The sequence below is a fragment of the Pseudopodoces humilis genome, chromosome 2 (assembly GCF_049639895.1).
Source record: "Pseudopodoces humilis isolate 2021_Gansu_Grassland_sample_001 chromosome 2, ASM4963989v1, whole genome shotgun sequence".
NCBI classification, from domain to species: domain Eukaryota; kingdom Metazoa; phylum Chordata; class Aves; order Passeriformes; family Paridae; genus Pseudopodoces; species Pseudopodoces humilis.
This window is the reverse complement of record NC_142201.1, coordinates 97,227,687-97,246,850: the sequence shown is the minus strand read 5'-3', so window position 1 is coordinate 97,246,850 and position 19,164 is coordinate 97,227,687. Positions and strand designations below refer to the sequence as shown.

General features: G+C 39.8%; 1 protein-coding gene across 12 annotated transcripts in view; it reads right to left on the bottom strand.

Moving 5' to 3' along the window:
- Positions 1–1,940: 1,940 nt before the first annotated feature.
- Positions 1,941–19,164, bottom strand: part of BBX (BBX high mobility group box domain containing) — a 141,650-nt gene continuing 124,426 nt past the window's right edge. For all 12 annotated transcript variants that reach the window (XM_014253368.2, XM_014253371.2, XM_088052218.1 and 9 more), the window contains 3 exons: positions 13,960–14,157; positions 13,083–13,275; positions 1,941–10,389 (listed from right to left, as the gene is read on the bottom strand). In XM_014253368.2, coding sequence (XP_014108843.2) covers positions 10,302–10,389; positions 13,083–13,275; positions 13,960–14,157 — 479 coding nt within the window. In that variant the 3' untranslated portion in view covers positions 1,941–10,301. The remainder of the gene's footprint in view (positions 10,390–13,082; positions 13,276–13,959; positions 14,158–19,164) is intronic.

Here is a 19,164-nt window from a genome sequence, read left to right as displayed (position 1 = left end):
TTCCAGACATGCCACCACATCCTCCAACAAGCACTGTCAGGTGTGACAGGCCAGTGCTGCTAAGGGACTCCCATCTACATCTGAGGCAACTCACTGCATCTAAAAAATTCCATTTGCCATTTTCTATTTATTTTAAGACTGTTTAAATAGATGTATTTGTGGTTTTATTTATCAAAAGTACTAAAAAATTACTCATCTTGCAAAACACACTGAGTACTTTCTGAGTGGTCTAAAATCCCAGAAATTTCTATTTAAGAATACATTTTTATCTCATCATTAAAGATGCTTTAAAATCCCTGCTGGCAACCCTTGGCCTTTAACTAGAGAACCACAGTGCCAAGATGGAACAGGAAATATCTGGTTTTTGTCTAGGTTCTTTAAACTAGTTGTAGTTTAACAGAGTCCATGAACATGAAGCTAATGCTTTTATATTGACTCTTGTGTATTATGGTGTTTTCAAGGTTCTCACCCATGAAACATATCATGGGTAAAATCCTCATAAATTAGTTGCTTAAAACAATGCAACCCTTCATCCCTAAGAGATTTCCTCGCTGGTATGGATTTCTGCATGAGAAGTAGGTACCTTCAGTTTGAAAGATCCCAGAGCTCAATTAACTATGTCCTAAATGTGGTGCACTACAGACAGTCACTAGCAAAGAAAAATTACGTATCAGAGTTAAACAGCCACACAGTAAATGCTTCCCTCCATTACTTTGCAGTGTAAAACTATGCTTTGTGCCAGCCAAGAACGGTATATTTTCTTAAGACAGCAATAAGAATTCTCTTAATTACTGATTCAAATAATGATGAACACTTGATATTATTTATGATGTACTTGCAGGGAAGCATTCATTAGCAACACTTACACCATGTGCCAAATACATCTGTCATCTGGGAGTGAATGGGATGGTTTAGAACTGCATCACTCCTTAAGCAACTCACACATTACTTCTAACTGAAAGTTATTGCTACAGGCACTGAAGCAAAACACTGCAACCATTCCAAGCCACAGACTTGAACTGTAATTTCTACCTTTTTTTTCAGACTGCTTGGCAAACCTTGCTCTTGAAATTGCAATCTCTTGAAGACAATGAATTGTCCATCTGCTGTGATGGTAATTTCCCTGCCACCTTATTTCCGTTAGAAAACACTGCTCTTCAAAACAAAAGCAAACACAGTCTTATTGCCACAACCTGTCAATCTCTGCACCGCCTACTGAAACCTGGAAGCTCATGAAGGTCCAACTTCACCATCGAGTTCCCAGCTGGGTTTGTTTCACTTTGTATTACAAAAATATATCTAGGCAGCTGCAGGCAAGCACAGATCCCACACAAAGCTGTCGAGGCACTGACAAACTTTTTGCCATCCTGAAATGGAGAGGGTTGTCGCGAAAGAACGTCCCTCTGCCAGAGCCCGGCTCCATGACAAACACCACAGCTGGAAGTCCCAAACCAGATGAATCATCTCAGAATGTAACAGGGAATTGTCTGTCTGTCAAGAGAGAGATGTGCAGTGAATTTGCTTCAAATGATATCACTCTGACTGACACCATTGCCTGAACCAATGACATTGGTTTTGCAAGACTGAAAACACATGAACTCCAAAGCCATTGCAAAAGCCATTACTATTGGACACCAAAACCAAAACTAAATATTCTAAACTATTGACAGATTGGGACTATCTGATTTCCAAATTCTCCTTAACTCCTAAAAACAGCAGAGTGTTTTAATAACCCAGTGGTGCTGACCGGGTGTCAAGGGAACCCACCCTTGGAAGGGAGCTGATGCTCAGACAGGTCTGACAGAAGCCAGATGGTTTGCTCTAACTGGGAAGCCTTTGGTGGGCCATACCTGGAAGTTGTACTCAAAAAATGTATTCCAAAAGCTTCTTTTGGATTGGAAGGACACCTCCCAGCACCTCAGGTTTTCTCTTTCCCACCCTTTTTGTTTTCTTAAATTGGATGTTGTTTGATGGCAACACCTGCCTTCTCTTAGTGTGCTGCAATGTCGTTTTGACTCAACTGGCTTGATTTTTGAGTCTATTTCAATTAGTTCCTCATTTCACAGGCTGACAAATAAGCTAAAGTGCTGCTTTATATGGAATACAAGTTTTGTATGTTGTACTTCATATAGGCTGGATTTTCAACTGGAGTTTCAGCTGGGCTTGCAGCAGTGACACTGTAGGCCAGTGCACTTCTGCTGAACATCTAAATTGGAAATAACCAATAAAGCCTTGATGAAGTTTCAAGTATGTTTTAAATACAACTGTATTAGAGCTCAATTTCTTACTGTTGCTGTGCCAAGAAAGTCCACAAAAAAGAATTTGACACTGGATAGAAGGTAGATGTTTTATCTTATAGGCTTTATTTCAGAAAACAAAACAAAACAGAACTTTGCAGCAGAGATAGGAACGCATCTCGTATTTTGTTACAAAGTGCTAGTGTCCTACTGGAGAATCGACAGCCCCACAAGCTGGTGTATAGCATGGCTACTGTATGCCCAGGTATTCTGTGTGTCTCACTCCATGTTGTCACATTGTAGGAAAAAAATAGTCTTTCTGAAAGCAGTGTTAGCTGTACATTAGAAACTCCAGGATGAACAATGGAAGGGACCCAACAAATGGTATCGAGGGGAGAATAGCAGTGTCTAGCAAAGAACATGGCACTTGAGTCAGATGATGCCTTTCCACTCTGTTTTTTCAGAAGTATTAGTGGAAATTTACCTTACCTGACAGTTAAGAGTTAGTGTCATGCCATGCAGTTGCAAAAAGCAACCTGAGTGGGAGCTGGGTAAAAAAACAGATCTAGATGCACTGAGAATTAGCTGAATTCAGCAGGTCTTTAGTTGGAAGAACCAAATGAGAGCAGAGGAGAAAATATGGGACTTCAAGGAATGAAGATGACTGTTTTAAGGTACTCTAGTAATAAAAAAAGTGAATAGTGACTTCAAGGTACCTGACTGGGCACCCGATACTGACAGAACATGTATTTCTTAAAATTTCTTCCACATTTTTTGCTGGCTGCATGAGAACTTTCCTTCCCCTTCCATATGACCTTTAGATGGCCTTTAAGGCTGAAGCTTTTCCATTCTTGGTGTTTCTTTGCAGAGATACTGACGCATACCCAGTGAAGGCAGTGCAAGATTGCATACGTTTCTTCTTTCCTGAGTAAATAGCACATAGATAAAAAAAGCCACAAACCTAAAGGTTTCCCTTCTGCTGCTTTTGACTCAGACAGGAGATCTGCTCCCATGTGAACAGCCAGTGTCTACTGGCTTCATGAAGTCTGTTCCAGGGTCTTCTGTGTTCCAAAAATACATTGCAATCAAGGAGGTTTCAGGCATCCAGGGACAGAAGAAGAGAAGATCCCCAACAGTCTAACTTTCAAGCCTGAAGAGGGTAAAATATATGGGCAGAGCAGATTCCTGGTTTAAACAAGTTTCCAAAGTAGTGGGAACTTACTACCTTTAAGTTTAAGCATTGATGTCACTTGCTACTTATTTCTAAAAGAGAAACCATTTCTGAGTAAGTTCTTTTATGTCCAAAGACTGAAATCATACCAAGGGCTTCTTCTGTGGGACTAACTTCTCTTTTATCTTTGTTGACAATCAAAAACTTCCCAATTGTGCAGAGAAGACAAAACCTACAAACATGAAGTAGATACCTAGAAAGCTCAGAAGAAAAGCCAAACTTTTCTTCCAAAGCCTAACTGCACCAAGTCCTGGCTCTCTCTGTCCCATAATCTCCAGCTTCATGCAAACCTAAGTCCACAGAATTTTGGTGTACCTGAATGGATCTGTGGATCTTCTAAACAATGTCAACAGTGCTGAGCCGGGCTCAGAAGTTTTAAAAAATAAAATGGAAGCTCCCAATATAGACACATATAAGGAAGAACAATTGGGCAGAAGTTCTTTGCAAAGTAAATGACATCTTCACAGTCATGGTGTAGAAGCTAAATGGATGATCTGACATAAAACTACAGCTTACAGTTTTGAGGGTTCATCTCTGGGTTTTAGCATCTTCCATTTTCACATGAAAATGAGCTTGTTTGAATATACACAACCAACAAGTTCATACTGTAGCTAAAAACAAATTCTGCAAATACTGCTAACTCAGCCATATGTTAAAGTAAACAATCATTTGATGGTAAAGCAGGTGAAGTATCAAAGAAGCTCCATTTGAATAGTATTTATTTGCAATCATTAGTTTTAAATGGGAAACTGTTTACAGGCACACACTAGATAACCAAAATAGAATGGACATAAAGAAATCTATTTAAAGGTCCTTATCAAATATTTCAAATATTTTATTAAATATTTTATTCAGTTTCATTATCACAGTTTAATGTACTTTAGCATGTTATACACATGACTTAACATGTGCACTTAAAAGTATCAAATTAGAGGTTTTTGAATAAAAGATGACATTCTATAAATGTGCTTATTGACTTAACTACACATGACTAAGAAGGCAGTAGGTCTTATACCATTGATGGAGATGAACTATTGTAAGGCATGTTTACACCAAACTTTGGAGAGAATAAAACCATATACTAGGTCAAAATTCAGTGGAAATACATGTGAGAATAGAAGTTGAAGGATTGGGCTCCAAGAAGAAAGATCATAGCAAATCAGTTGTGTTAAAACTGTCAACAGATACTGGTTATTAAAAGCAAACACTGCTGAGAAAGAAGGTTTTTGTAGCATCCAGGTCAGCAGGATCTGTGTTTTTTTCAGGTGTGATTTTTGAAACTCACACCTTATGGTGTGTAATGTGAAGAAAAGATACTAAAATCTAGCAAGGAAGTCGGAAAACTATTATCTGGGAAACTTCAAGTTGTTTTATGAGCGAACGTGGGAACACTTGAGTACAGAGTCCATGCTGGCAGTCACTGCACTCCGATGTGTGTATGTGAACGTATGCACACATGCAGACACATGCACATACATGCCTCTCCTGCTTTTGTCACCCTTAAAGACTCAACCACTGACTGGATATAGCAGTAACAAGGCTTCAGCTGTGGATCTGAAAAGAGCAGTCTAGACCATTACATTCGAGAACCCAGTCAGTTTTCCTGAACAGGTGTGGTTTTTCCAGTGGAGTACAGCACGGGTCTGGTGGTATATGCTAACAGACAAGACCCAGAAACTACAACAGAACTCTTTGGAAGAATTCCACAAATGTTAAACTACTTGCAGTCATTTTTAAAATTCCACCTCAATGAAGGCCCTAGGTCATGATGATGTGCTTCCCCCGGGAACATCACGCAAGCCCAAGCTTAAATCCAAGAGCATAGTGGTCCGTGACTGGGGCTCCCACACTGTCACAGTGCCAACAATGCTGCCCCTTAAGGAAGGAGAGCTTCCAGCCTAAGCTTGGGTATGTTGCTGAGTGGAGATCTCATGCCAAGTCTTCCTAGATTTCTGCCATCAAAGAATTAGTGGGGGAACATAAAATAGACGTCCATCTTATAAGCTTCAAAGTTGTCAATTCAGTACAGAATATTGAGTATATAAATGACTATGGTAGTACTTCGGTGAGAGCATAAACCTCACTGTGCCCTTTTCTTGGGGAATTCAGGGGAGGAGGCAAGTAACCCTTTCACAGCCTAAACATGTACTTGTTCATGGCACTCAGTGTCCTGAAGTGCCTCAGCATCCTGGCAGCCATAGCTGACAGTTCAAAAATATGTACAAGGTAGGGAGAATGCCATGAGTATTGCAAAACATGGCAAAGGAGCTCTTCAGCCTATCAAATAAGCACAGCAAACAAACAGCATCTAATGGATAACATAGGGTATACAACACACGAGTAGCAGAGTTATGTTTCCTTGTGAAATGAGGAATGCAAACGTAAACTCCAGAAAGAAGTTTCAAGAGCAGCACGTGGCTCACTTAAACACCTCTGGAAACATCAGAAGTCCACCACCCCATGAGCACTGCATCTTCTGCTGTTACAGAAACTGATCTCACTGAACCAAGCAGAGCTATGGTTCCCACGCTGTGCAACCCATATGACTGTGGCAGAAGTCAAACAAAAATGCTCCAGCAACATAGTTTGGCTACCGCTGTATATTCAGCCTTTATGGTGTCTGTGCTATATAAATGTTGCTCTTGGAAAATAAACACACAGCGATACACAAATGGTATCAATGGCCAAAAAGATTACATGATCAAGCCTGAAAGCAAATGGAAGTTAACAAAAGTAGTCTTTTAGGAGAGGTAGCCATATTAGGCTCAGCATTCAAAGAAAAGGGAGTGCACTCAAAAGGGTCAACATACATTATAGTGTCTTGTAGACCCATCATGTTTCTGGTTTCCTACATCATTTTTTTGCAGAATGTACACACCAGGCACACACACACATCCACACACACACACATCCAGACCCACACCCCTATATATATACATCTAAATTTTTTTCTAATTCCCCTTTGTTGCCATAACGTTGCCATACTGAGAATAAAGGACAGCTTTCCTTACATGCTCTCTTAGCTGTCCCATGTCTATAACTTGCTTTCCGTTGGTTCAGTATCTGTACAGTAGCTAAACAGGCAGTGGAAATTAAAACTGCTTCAATTAATTCAATTCAATGTAAAAGACAGCATCCAAACTATAAGGCATTCCCTTGTACTGACATGACTTACAACTCCCTACTTGATACCAACTGCAGAATGCTCTTCAGCCTTGGGCTACAAAGGCAGCTTTCACCCAAATAATAAAGACCAAAGCTGGAATTGAAACACCACAAATCTACACACTTCTACCAGTCCCTTGTTCTTGTGCCCCTGTCCAACAACGCTTACCATTTTAATTTCAAAAGTCATGCACCAATGCTATAAAATAGAAACCCAAACTACCAAGAAGTCTCTTGCTCCTGACTTTGGGATACTGTATTAGTATAAAAGAGTATTCAGTCATCTTAAATAAATAGATTCTTTTCTGAAATCACAGCACATTCAAGGGGTAGTTACTGCCAAAAGCAGAGCATTAAGTAACCTCCATAGATGTTTTCAGAATCATTTAGTCAGGAAAGACCTGTAAGAAGATATGGAGTTTTGATTGATTTGGTCTAATACCTGGAAAATAGTCTACTGTGGGGATAAGAATCTGCATCTCAAATGTTCTGCAGAACGTATTTCCCATATTTGTATACAGTACTAGAACAATTAAGAAGACATTACAGTAATTTTCTCCCAGCTGCTCAGATCTGTAGCTTCGGCTACGACAATGCATTTTGTATGCCTCAGAACTATGAAATATCAAAGATGACTAAATAAATAAAAGCCAACAAAAACTGGGACAGTACTGCATTTTACACTTGAGACAAGATTCCCCCCTCCCATGGATAAGTTACAGAGGACAACTACAGTAAATGCTTGTCTTTTTTTCAAAGAAAGATTTATACACAGGTTCAGATCCAGAAAATAATGTGAAATGCATAAATATTGATAGTTTTAGCTAAGTTAAAATGGGTTCAGTAAAGTATGATACAACATATTCAGAATAAACAAAGCAGAAAAGCATCATATTTTGGTTTGCTTGAGATATACATAAGGTGCAACAATTTCTTCTCTAGAGGCATTTGTGGACAACGTGTTAACAGATAACAGTGTTTGCTGGTATACTGAAGTACACACAATAGCAGTAAGATTTTCCAAAATGAAAGCAGCTGAAATTAATAAAAATTAAAACAAAACAAACAAGGAAAAAACCCAACCCCAATACAGTAAGATATTGGTCTGAAGTTTTTGTTGTGCTAACAGACTTTGTTACCTGAAAATACTGATACCCCTTCTAGTAGATTCAGGGAAAATTCTAGCTACCCAAATCAAGACATCACTCAGAGAACCAACAAAGGCAAATGCCTAGTGAACTATAAAGCTTTGCAGGATTTCTGCTACTCTCAGTGCCTAATCGCTTAAAAATTAAGCATATCTACAAAAAGGTTTATAAGTATCTGAAAACAGTCATATCCAGTAAACTGACCCAACCCTACCCCTTCTCTAAGGGAAAGTCAAGGAAAAGCAGATCAAGTAAGATATTAATTCATATAGAAAAAAGTAATTTTCTGTTTCTTTTAAAAAAGGTACCATTAATATACAGAAATATCTCCAGGAACAATATTGAAATTTAAATTGAGGAAGGATGGGGTGCTTTGACAAAAATATATCTACTCTAAAGGTTTCTAGAGAAATAAGTTAGTACCATTGTCAACGTGAACGGCCTGCACTGTAACATATTTGGATTTCAGCTAATTATAAAGTGGTCCAAAACTCCAACAGCCACCCTGCTGTGACCCACAAGTTTTAAGTCTTTTAAGTTTTTCCTGTCTTGTTAAAATAACTTATAAAACTTTAATAAAATCTTATTTAAAATACCACCATAGGCTGCAATGGCATTCTAGGGGCTCTTAGACATTTATTCACCTGAATTTTAAAAAAGCCTTTTCACTGACTCATTGGTTTGTAAATTTTGTTGTTCTTCTTGTTCCCTTCTTCCAACACATGCATCCTCAATGGTGCTGTTTCAGTGACACTTCCCCAGCTACCTGCCTTTTGTCAGACCTTCAATCCTTTCTTAAAACTCTTGTGGTACATTGTATATTGTTTCCTGACACTGAACCAGAAACTTTCACTTAACTACAACAATGAAAGGCTAAACCTAGCAAGCATTAATAGTTACTGTCCATATGGCTATTACATCAAATCAGTTACAAAATAACCCCAAAACACATTATCAATTCAGTCAAGTATAAATAAGAATGCCTGATAGAATGATGTAAACTCGCATCATTTAAAGACTTAATTCAAAGAACTTCAAACTCAATCTAATACTATCAAAAAGTTCAGCCGGTATGACGAAGACTAATAGAAAATTATTGCTGGAGTCCAATTTGGTAAATTGTGCTACAATGCAAAAAGTAGGGAAACATCTTGTGCTATAGAAGAAGTACCCTGTTGAATTTGTAGCTTTAGATCAATTACTAGTGATCATTTTGCATCTATTGGTAGGAATCAATGCTTGGTTATACAAGAGTGTAAGTCAGAATAGTGAAGGTGACAGGCCAAGTGATACACTTGGCCTGCTTTTGGGATGTATTTATGAGAGCAAAACACAAAAAATTCGACACAAGCAGAGACAGAAACTGGCAGATGGATCTGTTTGGTAGTCTGAATTCAGTCAAACGCTACTCTTCAGTTGTAGTTTAACTGTATACAGCTTTCCACTTCAACAACACAAACTGTAATCGGCCCTTTAGGCAAACTCTGAAGCTGATTTGGACTGTGCATAGTAACTACAACAATGCCAGTGTCTGTAAAATGTAAAAGGTATGTGCATTGGTGTACACTATATCGAAAAGTCATGGTTTTAAGTTTTTCAGAACTGTGAAATAATACTAAGGTCACTTTTGAAAAACGCATTTGCAGTACTTTTTGTTTACAGGAAAGTTTCACCAAGTCACTCAGATACCTATGCAAAAATAAAGGAACCCTCCAAGGCATGAAAGACAAGTCAATTATCTGCAGTATTCTCTTTTCAATACACCACTCTTTTTCTAATGCACATCATCCTGGTTATTCAAAGCTAAATTAAAAAGAAACAAACCCAAATGTAGCCTGTCAGAACTTCTCCCAGTAAACTCTACCACTCTGGTGGCAAATATAAAAGTGCAGAACATCTGGACCACGTGGCTGCCCAAACACCGCTAACAATGGTACATCTGTCCAGGCTGCCTTGAGTTCTCTGGAACAGGTTTTAAATTCATTCTACAATATAAACGTAGGCATAACCTATTAATATAAACCATCTTAGAACTTAAATCTTCATGTACAAAAATGACTAAGAATATCTAATAGTAACTAGTGCAGTGCGTCAGTGTTTTTGTTGGTTTTTTTTTTCTTTTTCTTTTTCATTTAGAATAACTAGGTATTATATGAAACTAGTTGTCTTACTCTCTGGTTGGTAAAAGAGATGCTGTGTGAGCTAACAGTAAAGGCAGCCTTTTTCACACCAACCACCTGTTTACTGTTTAAAAGCCTTCAATAGAAAGCAAGCTCTGGGATCATTCCACTCCATTTCAGTTCATTAACAGACAACATCACCCTCCTACATACTGGGATTCCAATTTGAGGACCTGGCCCAAGTTGCTAACGTCTGGCTTCCAGTGAATTCTGGGCCACTCAGAGCAATAAGCACTTTATTGCAGTCTCTAGTTCCATCATATGGACTGACTAGCTTCCCTTGGTAAAGACAAGGCTAGGATATTAGGTAAAGCACAATGTTTTACAATAAAGTGGAGCTTCACTGGTCAGCGCAGGAAATAAGCACTGGAGCCTGAGACATTTCATTTGGCTGTCCATCATGTGGGAGAGGTGTGGCCCTCTGACTTCTGCAAAAGAAGAAAAGAAAAGCCACCCATCAGTACTTGGAGCAGGGGAGGTGCTGTTATCAGACCAGAAAGGCCGGGAAGTGGCAGCTGTACGGTTTAGACCCGACACCGCAGCACCGTAAGTCCTCACTGCTGCAGGTGCTCACATACTCTGGTTACATGTGCTTTCAGAGGTGTCCCTGCAACAGTGACACAATATCCTGAGGACAACCTACATCAAAATGCAAAGGCAGGAAAAAACAAGATGTGACGGTATTTGAGTGCACAAAGCAAAATCCACAGCATAAGAGTAAGTTAAGAGTGCGCCAGCACTGTGACCCATTTTGTGAGGCAGCTGCGGCAGCCCTCAGAAGCAGGGCACACAGCACGTGTGGCAAAAGAAGGTAAACGCACAGAGGCACAGATCACATTAGTGCAAGTTAACAGACAGCTTTTAAGCAATATGGAAATATACTCAACAGCAGAGTTGCTCTGGGATTCCTCCACATTGCATGACTACTTCAGCCTAGCACATCTCTTTCATTGCTACAGCAGCATTTATTTACAAAGGATCCCTTGGCACAAAGTATGACAAAAATAAACTGCCAGAATTATGTGCTGGAAATCAACATCAGTCACAGTACCAAATGGACTAGGGAGAAATCCATTGCAGCTTGCCTTTTAAAATACATACAACCAAGCACGTTACTGCCTGTTATTTACTGTCACAGGTGAGGTTCTATTTTTGTTACAGTATTTGCCATTGGTAGCAACAAAAATCTGGGGCCTGCTTCTTATTTACACCAGGGCCACTTTATCTCACTCTGGCCCACCTAAAACCCCCAGCAGAAATCCACAGCAGAGGTACTCATGTGCTTCACACAACTGGAGTGCAATGAAGTGGCCTTGGCACCAAATGCAGCTCAGACTCATGGTGCTTAACCAGGGCATGAATGAGGTATGTAAAGCTAAGAAAGACTACAAATGAAAATCATGCTGCCAGAAGAATTCCATGTCCCAAGGCTCTATGAAACTATTTAATAAATTAAATTCAGACACTGAAGAAACACATCAAGCAAACCTCCAATTATTTTCTTCACATTTCTGGCTATTTGAAAATAAAGTGAGTTACAAAAGGTAACAACAGTTGACAGAGTAGAAAACGGAGAAGCATCTAGCCTGTAAGATTTAGGTCTCTGTTTTGACTTCCATTTGCCAAATCTGTGAGAGATGAGGCTAACTTTCCACTGAAGAGTCCTCCCACTGTCATTTCACTTCCCTCAGGGTGATTACAAACTGGCATTTCCAACAGTTGTGGGATATTTGCCCATTTGGTGTTTTCAGGCCTTATGACAGGTGCTGCATTGCTAGAGCTACATAATAACATGACAAAAGATGGGATTCAAAGAGAAAGACCCAAGCACCAAGCTCTGCAAAACATTAGCTTGCTTCAACAAGGACAAAAGGACGAGAACTCTTAAGAGGCACAAGGAAGAAAAACCACAGCAGAGCAAATCCTGTTGCTTTTATGCATTTCTGGTCAGTGTTAATGGCAGCCAATGAAACCACAATGGTGTGAATGAGAGCAGAGCTTAGCACAGCACCTCTGCGAGTCCCATTTTGTTCCTTATGATGACTGACAGGCTGACGACTGCAGTGTGAAATCACTTCTCACCCAAAACAGTACTGCTTAAGCAAGACAACAGCTTCTGCAGAGAGGAACCAGCAGATCTGTTTCTTGTAGGGTTCCTGAGCTTCTAAAAAGCCTTTGAGCATTTGATGTGCAGCCTGAACACAAAGGACTGGGTTCTTCAGTGGGGCCCATGAATGGAATAGTTAATTAAGGCTGTGAACGGTTTTATGAACTGCTGCCTTCAGGAGTTGCTTAGGCAGCCAGCAATCTGTCAAATGGCATCTGCAGATGCTATGATGTTTTCAAACTGGCCCAATGCTTCCTCAGTGAGTTTCCAGTGCAGGAGAGGATGGGGTTTCATACCCAGTAAGTTTCATGAAAGAACAACACTGGATAAGCAAGAGCCAAGGAGGACCTGCTGTCTTTGGTTTACTCCCATCACGGATCTGACCATGCAGAACTGATTCATAAGCCCTAAGTAACCTTCACATTCTCTGCTTTATCTGTATGGATGGCCTACTCAATAACTGAGGGGATCAACCCAAACTACCCTGGCTTTCCATCACCCAGAGTTGTTCTGCCCCATGTTATTCTGCAGATGCTTTGCCTTCTACATAGAAAAGCACAAGAATAAGAATAAGAAGTTAGCTTTCCTCAGCCATGTTCAGCATAAAAAATTAATCTCAAAATGTATGAAATTCTCTCCACTATCTTAGGTTTTAGGCCACTGGAAAATGCAAATCAGCATGCAGTTGCTATTTAAATCTGCTATTATCTGACAAACAGCATCTGATAATTCTCAATCATTAGGATCTCAAGGAGCATATGAACCTGTTTAGATATAAAATTGGTAGGTAAGCTTACTGGGAAGGATCATTTTACTAACTGCTAAACAGATTATGCTGTCATTTAGGTGAACACTTAACACTACTAAGCCAGTAGGGTAAAGCAGACATTCATAGAAAGCTGTGGAAGAGGAAACACAGGCCAAATTAAACAATCTGCTATTCACATGCTTTCTGAACAAGCTGTCAGCCACATACTATTTACTTAAGACAACAAGAGGAAAAGAAAACCATACCTGTGTACATTTTCCATGGCTGCTACTTCTGCCAGAGCAGCTAAGCTAAAAAATGCAGACACCGCTGGCATATCTGACGTAATACTATGATTTTCTTCTGTTTCTGTGTTTCTGGAGCATTCACTGTTGCAATCTGTTTCTGCACTTGATGATTTTTGAAGAGTACTTTGTGGCAGCTCTTTTGGCTTCTCCTCTGCAAAGAAAGTTAAGCACACAGATGTAGTCCATACATTCACTGCAGCCTATGGATATGCTGATTACCCTGGTGTTAGCAGAGCCTTTACCTTCAGGACTTTGATTCTGCCAGTGTCATCTGATTCATCCTGTAACCTCTTCTGACCCAAGCTACTGGGTCAGAAGCATAGTACTAAGGTTTATGAAGTACTGATTTTTGCATTCAACACTGAATTTGACCTTTCAGATCAGGCAAGAGAGCTTGTGTGTATGTTTTAGATACAGTAGTCCTGAAAGATTATCTTATGGAGAACTCCGACAAAGACTCTAGCATTGTCATATTATGAAATTCAGTTTTACGATATATAACTAGGTGCAGTGTACTTTCTTTGCTGGATTGGAAACAATTTGGAAACAAATTACAAAAGGTAACAATTTTCCATTTCTCTCTGCATCAGTTCACAGTTCTTAAGAGTGAAATATCCAGGGAGAAAAGACAAATTTGGTCGTTCAAACAAAAGAAGCTGGCGATTATAGACTCAGTGATTTCCCAGTTGGTTGATACCTGTATTTTAAATAATGACCATTCTAAGCAGGTATGAAAATAAGCTAATTTAAAAACACTGCCCTGACAGGTTGCTTATACCCTCAAAACTTCTCCAACCATTCAGTTTTAATAAAATTTTAACTCCAGTTTCCTTACCCAGTGTCCCTGCTGCTGGTGACACTCGCCCATCTGCTGTTCGGACAAGGTGCGTGATCTTAGTTTTCCTTGCTTTCCTTTTCTGGCTGCCAACTAAAGGCTCATGCATCATTGCTGGCTCTGGAGTGTTTAGGGCAGATACAGAAATTTTATTCTTCCAGGGAGACTCACTGGAATTTCTGTCTTCTAATAGTATGGCTGGAAGAGAATAAAAACTCAACTTTAGATGTAGAATGATTCAGCCACTAGCTATGCTCATTTACCATTTAGCATCTATCTGCATAAAACCGTTCCTCACAGGTACTCAGAGCATAACCCATGGCAAGATATGATCTGAATGCCACAGATGTTTGCAGAGAAGTAACAGAATCCACCTTAAAGATAGACTGAAGGTTCAAGTTTCTAATATTTGCAAAGAAAACTGTGAGATCAGCAGTGCACTTGAGTGGGAGCAGGATATCGCCCTGTATAAAACATTCTGCAACAGAAGATGTCAGCAAGTGGCTAAAAGACAAAATATATTTAAGGAACAAGGGTCCTCACGTAAGCTTCTCTTAGCTCACAGATGACTGACAAGCAGGATTCAGCAATTCCTGACTAAAACCCAGTCTTACCTCTTTAGTCACTCTACATCAACTCCTCTAAGAAAGGGAAATACTGCCTTTTACAAAATAACAAACCTTAAAAAACACCCCAAAGGCCTCAAATACAAAGGCAAAACTGGATCACAGCTGAAGACAAGCATGCTAAAAAAAGGAAGTAAGCATGGGATAGAATATCATGGCAGAAATACTGCCCACATAAAGTCAGAGAATGAGAAAGGAACAGTTTAAATCTTTCTCAGCAGCTCCAGTGTTGGTGTTCTGAAGTAGCCTCTTAGCCCGAATTGGAACACGATCCCGAATTTTTGCTTGACTAAAGAGTTTACTTTAATCTTGCTCACAAAGAAATTGGTCAGACAGCAATCACAAAACATATTTAAGCTTCCAAAGTCTGAGCTCAGTGCCTAGTAGTCAACTGTTTGCAATTTGCATTGATTCAATAAGCCATTCTGCTGATCCCACGGAGTATCACTAGTCCATAAAGGCAATCTGTGACATCTTTTTCCCTCCTGTGATAAAAGTGTTATGAAGCCTGCCCCATCTGTGATCACTGTCAGCTAGGGTTAGAAAAAGGCTACAGGTAGCAAATGGAATGCCCAAGTAATTTTTTAGGAGCCTGTCTAACCTGCTTTGAAATTGGGAACACTCATGATAACTGCACAAAGTTCCTGAGGTATTTTTTCCCAGTATACTGCCATCCTGAATGATTACACATTTTTTCCTAATTCCTGCATCTCATCTCCCCTGCTGCATTTTCAACTCATTATTTTCTTTACTACCTGTCAAGTTATACCCCATCTCTTTGCAACAGCCCTTGATATATTTTCCACAGCTGTTACTGTGTCTACAGTTAGCTTACTCTTCCCTCCAGTTTCTTTTAACCTTTCTCCCCTTTTTAAAGACTTGTTTAAGACCCATTTGTCACTTTTCGGGTGGTTTGACCAGCAAAAACTACACACACACAGAACTGAAGCTGGAGTGCAAACAACTTCTCTTTCAGAAGGGCTAAGAACTGAACAATTCCAATCTCCTGCACTGAAACTGGTGATGTCACACAGGAGCCCCAGCCCCACAAACTGTGCAAAACAGCCAAACAGTCTGCATGGCCTTTGCCTTCTTTCATGTTAGTGTGCTTTTCTATTTATTGTTAGTTTTGTAGATTTAATTTCTATTCAAAGATATAGCTAATAAAACCTTTCTCATTGCTGGCTTCTTTAACTGTTCATTGTGTGAGGATGTGGACTAGATGAAAAGAATAAGTGTAACACATTTCATCTTGTTAGCGGTTGCCCTTTGCTCTTCTGTTTGAATGGGAAGGACTTTTTAATGTTTTATAGTCTAAGAATACAATCAGATCTAGTACGTACATGTAAAAACATTTGAAACTTTAATTTGTTTATGATCTTAATTCACCTATGTTCTCTTGTAAAATATTTTCAAACTTGTGTATGTTCTTTATTCGGATAAAAAGCACAGTTTCGATTAGCATTTTGAAGTGCTTAGCTCTAGCTGCCAACCTTTCCAAAACTGTTTTTTTGGTAAAGACCACTCAAGAGAAAGCACAGGAAAAGCTCCACCCTGTAACAGTCCAATTAAGTAGAAGCACCAGTGACTGCAAATGTGACTTTCAACTGGGCCAACAGTGAGATGTTCAGATAAACCTTGTGCATCGAGACCAGGATCTTAATTGGAATGTATAATTAAATAGGCAGCTTTCTCTCCGGATTTCTTATTTGGGAATTCTTAAGCGTTGATTATATTTTAATGTAATGGTCTGGTTGTAGTCCAACACTATCTGTTAATTCTGATTTGCTCTAATTAGCACTTTGACACTGCTGTCTACTCCTAGCTTGATTGAATTTATAATGCTTTTAATCTTAGTACTACAACTCACTTTTTTTTTTACATCTAATAAAAAAATTAAGACATGATTTCAAACAATGAACAACAAGCGATTAAAAGAGTCTTGATTTGGTTGGCATTTAATTAGATGTGTTGTATGTCAGGTCACCAGAAATTAACCTAACTGAGCACTACAGCTGAGGGTTCCCTTTTATATTTTTCTTTCTCATATTGTATGTGTCAAAAAAATAAAGAGAAAAAAAACCTTGAAAGGTAAAATAGGCAATAGGAAGACATAAGGAGTATATGATGTTGGCATGTTCGACAAAGAAACAGAAGGTGGTTGTAAAAACTCAGATGCAGTAAGTATATTCCCTCTCCATGTTTTTGTATTGTTCTATATTTCCTCTCCAGGATTTTTTTTAATCCTTGAAATGAGACTTGAAAGTTGTCTACTTTCCTTTTCTGCTCTAGCTCTAAAAGAAACTCTTTATCTCTTCAACATAACATTGCTGCCATGCAGTCTTGAAGAAGGAAGGAGTGAAGGTGAACAATGAGTATTTTGTGTGTGTGGGTGCAGGGTGAATGGAAAAGCATTTTTTTCTCTTCTCTAGCAGTCTTAGTGGACACTGGGCTTAGAAATCATTTCACTGACTTCTTTACAGTATATTATCCAAGTAGACATAAAACTTAACTTGGAAATCACACAAAGGCTTCACTCACAAGACCCTTTGCACTCACCTCTAGAGGAGAAAGGAGTCTATGTTTCAACAACTCTACATCTAAACGATGTGCTCCTGAACATCCTTCAAGGGGAACAGCATCCCACTGCTTCAAGTGAAAAAGGTATATCCACATAGATGCTCCAAATCAGGACCTGGTTTTGTTCTGCAGGAAGGATAGGGCTAGACAGGTTTGATTCCCTGTTGTTTTCTTTAATCTATCTGATGTCCATTCTGCTTCCACGCTGTCCTGCATTCAAGAGCTGTCCCATAAGGAGCTCAGCTAATTTTCAGGAGAATATAGTCTAGACATGAAATGAGATTCTGCAGTTACTGCGCAGTCCTGCCAACAGGTGCATGCTCAGCTCTCCATGACAGGCATGGGCAGAGCTACTGGGCTATTTTTGCAAGCAGAGTTGAGAACATGGCACGAAGGTGTGGGCCTTCAGGCATGCCTACACCCCGGTGGCAGAAATTACTCTGAGAGACATATCCAGAGGTCTGTGCTAGATGGTTTCCTCAGCTAGGTTTGTTAAAAGTTCAAATGGACGGTTTATCCTGTTCTGCAGGCATGCAGAGTACATGTAGTTTTATTTCCCCCCTATCTTTGTGAACAAGAAAAATGAAGTCAATTGAACTGACTCAGCACACCACAGCTTTTCAGACCAAATGCCAACAAAACACAGACTTAAAAGAATTTCTTTAGTAATGACTGTTATGAGAGAGAGTGGCAGAAGTTTGACGACACTTAGAGGAGAACAAATGCTCTGTGGGTCTAAGCATGCTGGTATCAAGGAAGAAAGGTGGTCTGTAATGATTCAATTGTCTTTATGAAGTTAAACAGTGAAAATCTAGCCAGGCAGAGCACAACTTCAAGTCACCAGTGTCTACGGAACCACTTCACCAAGGAAGTGATGCCAAACAGACTGACCTGGCAGAGATTCCAACTCTTCTCACAACAGGACACTGCTACAATACTGCTTTGGGGCCAGGTAGCACACAGAGATGCAGCAAGGACTGGGGACTAACAAGCAGAGATACAAAGCAGCAGATGGTCAAACCAGGTGTAGGAGACAGCTGCCTGGGCGGGAAGCTCTGCTGCAGGAGCCTGTGTTGATCCAGCCCTCCTCCAGCCAGAATGGTTGCCAAAGGCACAGATCTACTGGCTCCCTCTGGGCTGCAAGCCCCACAGAACAGGGCTCTGATGTGTGTGGGAGAGCTGCTGTAGGAGCAGGCGCAGGGACAGGGCTGCTTCATGTGTGAGCTGGTGATGAGACCAGTGTAAGTGTTCATCCTCTCTTCTCCCCTTCCTGTGCCAAGGCCAGTGTTAGAGCTGGCTGCTACACAGACCATGCAAGAGCCTCAGCACAGCTCACTAAGTGTACCTGCAAAGAGGCAATCACTGTGACTTGTTATTTAAAGTACTGCTTCCCATCAGAAAGCTTTGTTGGTACGGCAGAAAAATGAAACTCCCAGATGAGCATTAACTTTCCCAAACAGGCATAGGTCCTGTGCTTCTGTCAGCCTTCCTAAGGAAGAGATGTGTCTCTTGACATATTCAATTGCATTACAGTGTGCGCTCTCTGTTGTGTTCCACTGCTGTTTAACTGGGCTGTACCCTGCTCTATGAACAGCTGCAAACTCTTACTATGGTGACGTGCACTGGTGCTGCTGTGTACAATGTGGTCAAAATTCACTCAGATTTTCATACCAGAGACACACAGACACCACAATACAATCACATTTAATCTCCTTTACTGCACTTACTTTCCTTCACTCCTAACAGATGCACACAGGCACACACTTTTCAAGATGAAAAAACATGAAGTCAACATGACCTCTGCTGACAGCAATCCTTATAAGTGTCTCCTCTGCAGCTATATAAACATTCAAGCTCCTTCTTTCTGCAAAATTAACTTAATAAAAACCAAAACTGCATATTATGTAGACTTGTGACTCACCACAAGTATAGATTAACCACAAAAAGGAATCAAAATTTTCATATATTGTTTAATTCACAAAATGCTTAAATAAATATC